Source organism: Tricharina praecox, assembly GCF_024521635.1.
Source record: "Tricharina praecox strain CBS 144465 chromosome Unknown BZA05scaffold_100, whole genome shotgun sequence".
Classification (NCBI taxonomy): domain Eukaryota; kingdom Fungi; phylum Ascomycota; class Pezizomycetes; order Pezizales; family Pyronemataceae; genus Tricharina; species Tricharina praecox.
Window position 1 is genome coordinate 1 of NW_026250502.1, and position 3,064 is coordinate 3,064.

General features: G+C 56.6%; 2 protein-coding genes across 2 annotated transcripts; both read right to left on the reverse strand.

The window, feature by feature from the left end:
• Window positions 1-1,102: 1,102 nt before the first annotated feature.
• BZA05DRAFT_478040 (uncharacterized protein) lies at window positions 1,103-2,494 on the reverse strand. The gene is made up of 2 exons (XM_051488345.1): window positions 2,242-2,494; window positions 1,103-2,178 (listed from the first exon to the last, which is right to left on the reverse strand). The coding sequence occupies exon 2, from the start codon at window positions 2,043-2,045 to the stop codon at window positions 1,296-1,298; it is 750 nt and encodes a 249-aa protein (XP_051334427.1). The 5' UTR covers window positions 2,046-2,178; window positions 2,242-2,494; the 3' UTR covers window positions 1,103-1,295.
• A 260-nt stretch (window positions 2,495-2,754) lies between these two features.
• BZA05DRAFT_345359 (ER membrane protein) lies at window positions 2,755-3,051 on the reverse strand (the record flags this gene model as incomplete). Its single annotated transcript, XM_051481170.1, has 1 exon — window positions 2,755-3,051. One exon carries the CDS (start codon window positions 3,049-3,051, stop codon window positions 2,755-2,757), a length of 297 nt encoding a protein of 98 aa, XP_051334428.1.
• Window positions 3,052-3,064: the final 13 nt, after the last annotated feature.

Here is a 3,064-nt window from a genome sequence, read left to right on the forward strand (position 1 = left end):
GATGGTCCTCGCTGCCACAGACGGACGGTGGAATCTCGAGATACGGAAACGACAGAGTCTGGCGATGTGAAGGCTACGTCTCGGACCTGGTGCACATCGCTATGTGAGCTAGCTTCCCCGAGCTTTCGGAGGAGGGGAGCATATACATCATCGTCATGTCCTTTGAGCGACGCAGTGAGCTTGTAGATGGTGGTAGCCATCCCCGATAAGATGGTCGTTGATTGTGGCGGGCTGGAAGACAGTTCGGGATGCTGTTGATGTGGGAAGTTGGGGATGGTTGTGATTGTGGTGGTGTTGGATGTGGGTTTAGTGCGGGACGGAAGCTCAGAGAGATGATGTCGTTTCCGGCTTGCTTGCATCGCTCACCCCCCGCCCTGAACTTCTGTGGATGCCCCACCAAGTGCGATGTGGTCAAGCCCGCTGTCACTGAGACCAAGGCCCCGATCGTCAACAACTCCAAACAGGTCCAGCCTGTTGACATCATCCAGCCTGTCCAGGACGTCGTTCAGCCTGTTGTTGACCAGCACATTAGGCCCGTCCACTCCGAGACTATCAACGCCCCGGTGGTGAACACTGTGGAGGAGCCCATCGTCGAAGCGGGCGACCGCTTCACCCCTGCTGCCGCCCTTCCCGGTAGCTACTCTGGCTACAATGCAGCAGCCGCCGCCGCTCCTTTCACTAGCTATGCCAACGGTGTTGCTGCTCCTTTCACTGGCTTTGCCAACGGTGTTGCTGCTCCTGCCGCCGCCGCTCCTTACGCCGGCTACGTGAACGGTATTGCTGGCCCCGGCCCTTTTGCCTCCGGGTCCGCTACCGGTCCCTACTCCGTTCGCGGCACAGCCGGCTATGCGCCCAAGACAGATGTGATTGAGCCCAAGGTCACCCGCGTTGAGCCCACCCGCATCAACACCTCCGAAGATGTCCAGCCCGTCGACATTATCCAACCCGTCCAGGACGTTGTGCAGCCCGTCGTTGACCAGCACGTCAAGCCCGTCCACTCCCAGGCAACCAATGCTCCCATCGTCAAGTGCACCAAGGAGCCTTGCACCGAGGCTTGCGGATGCAATGGACTTTATAAGCGTCAGGAGGAGTGTGGCAGCTCCGGAGGCCAGGAGTTCGGCGGAAACACCATCAACAGCGGCGAGAGCGGCAACGGTGGCAGTTTCGGAAACACCAGCTGCAACAGCGACTGCGACAGCGGCTGTGGCTCTTGCGGTGGCCAGGAGTTCGGCGGAAACACCATCAACAGCGGTAACTCTGGAAACAACGAGGGCTTCTGCGGATGCCCCAGCTCCTCATCGTGCGACTGCAACAGCCCCCAGGTGATCCAGCCCATCCAGAACAACTACGCCGCTCAGCCCTGCCCCACTGCCGCTGCCGCCGCTATCCCTAGTGCTGCCGCCGTTCAGCCCCTCCAGTATTGCCCCATCGACAACAACAACAACCGCTGCGACCGTCACGAGCGTCACCGGGAGAACAACAGCTGCTGCAGCAACAACTGCTGCAACAACTGCTGCTGCGGAAACAACGGCAACTGCGGCGGCGGCAACTGCTGCGAAATCCCCCACTCCATCGCTCACTCCGAGGGTGAGTGCACTGGAGGAACCATCAACGAGAACATCAACATCAACGTGAAGCGCGGATACGCTTACCCCGGCTGCACTGACAGCTGCACTGACAGCTGCACCACAGCACACGCCATCCACGAGGCCGAGTTCGGATGCCCTCCAGCCAACCTTGAGCTCGTCGACTTTGAGAGCAAGGCTGTCTACAAGAGCCCCAACGCCGTCACCATCGAGACTGTCCGCCCCAATGAGTACTTCGAGACTGTCCGCCCTTGCGCCCCGGTTAAGCCTGTCACCGTTGTGAAGGAGGTCGCTCCAGTCAAGGTCTGCGAGAAGACCACTACCGTCATCAAGGGCACCACCGCTCCTTGCGGAACCGTGTACTAACTTCCCCTTCGTCCTCGCCCCCTCCCCAACATTTGGTAAGAGTAAGTGAGGGATAGCCGGATTAGCAAGGATGGAAATGTTTTCTTTTGTCATTTTTTTCCTATTTTCCTATTTCCTATTTCCTTTGTCTTTGTCTTTGCTGGAGAATGAATGTTCATTCGATTCGACTTTGGTTGTGCGCATTTTTGGGGGGAGCTCTGGTTTATCACCGTCTTCGGTCTTCGGTCTACGGGAACAGTGTCAGATTAGGGTTGGATGCGAACGAATGAAGTCAAGTGGTTTTACATACTGAAACGTGCATTGCCTGCGTACTCGGGTGGTGATCGATAGTGACCCCTCATCTTCCTTCACGACTTGTCCGAGTCGCGTGACAACCTACCTCCCTTCACCGGATCGCTCGATCTTTGGTCTGGACCTTCACTGGGGGTTTCGGGTTTCTTGCGAGATGGGCCGATCCGAGTTTTTCGTAGCCTTACGTGTCGGCCCTTAGACGATGATTCCGAAAACGTCGCCATCGTCTTGGAAGATATCCTGCACCTTCTCTTCCGAGAGTGAATGGATTCCGTTCGGTGCTCGCGGGCACGTGTTCATAAACCGGCATCAGACAAAATTGGAGGTATATGTCACATGGTGATATCAGTAGGATCACATTTTGACAGCAAGCTGGATGGATGGGCGTCCGGCCGACACTGTGCTGCTGATAGCGATATTGATTCCAGTAAGTAGAGTCTTCTCCACATGGCATCAACTTAAAATTGAAAAGAACCTCAAGCTCCTGGGTCCACCTTTTCCCATACATCCACTAATTCCTCTTCTTACTCTTCGTCTTGTCCACCACGGCGGCAGCTGCCAACCTTTTCTCCTCCTCCTCCTCCTCCAACTGTATCGCCGCAGCCACCTCCTGCCCCTCCTTCCTCTCCGCGTACCATTGTCCACTCTGCAGAACCAGGACACCCACCAATACCAACGCAAGGATGACATGGCTAGCCGCCATGACCCTCAGCGTATCAACGCGCCCAATATCCTCACCGTACTCACCACTCTCCACCGTACGCAGCCCACGGATGATGTTGGTACCGTACATGATGAGGCCGATCATGTATAGCACCAGA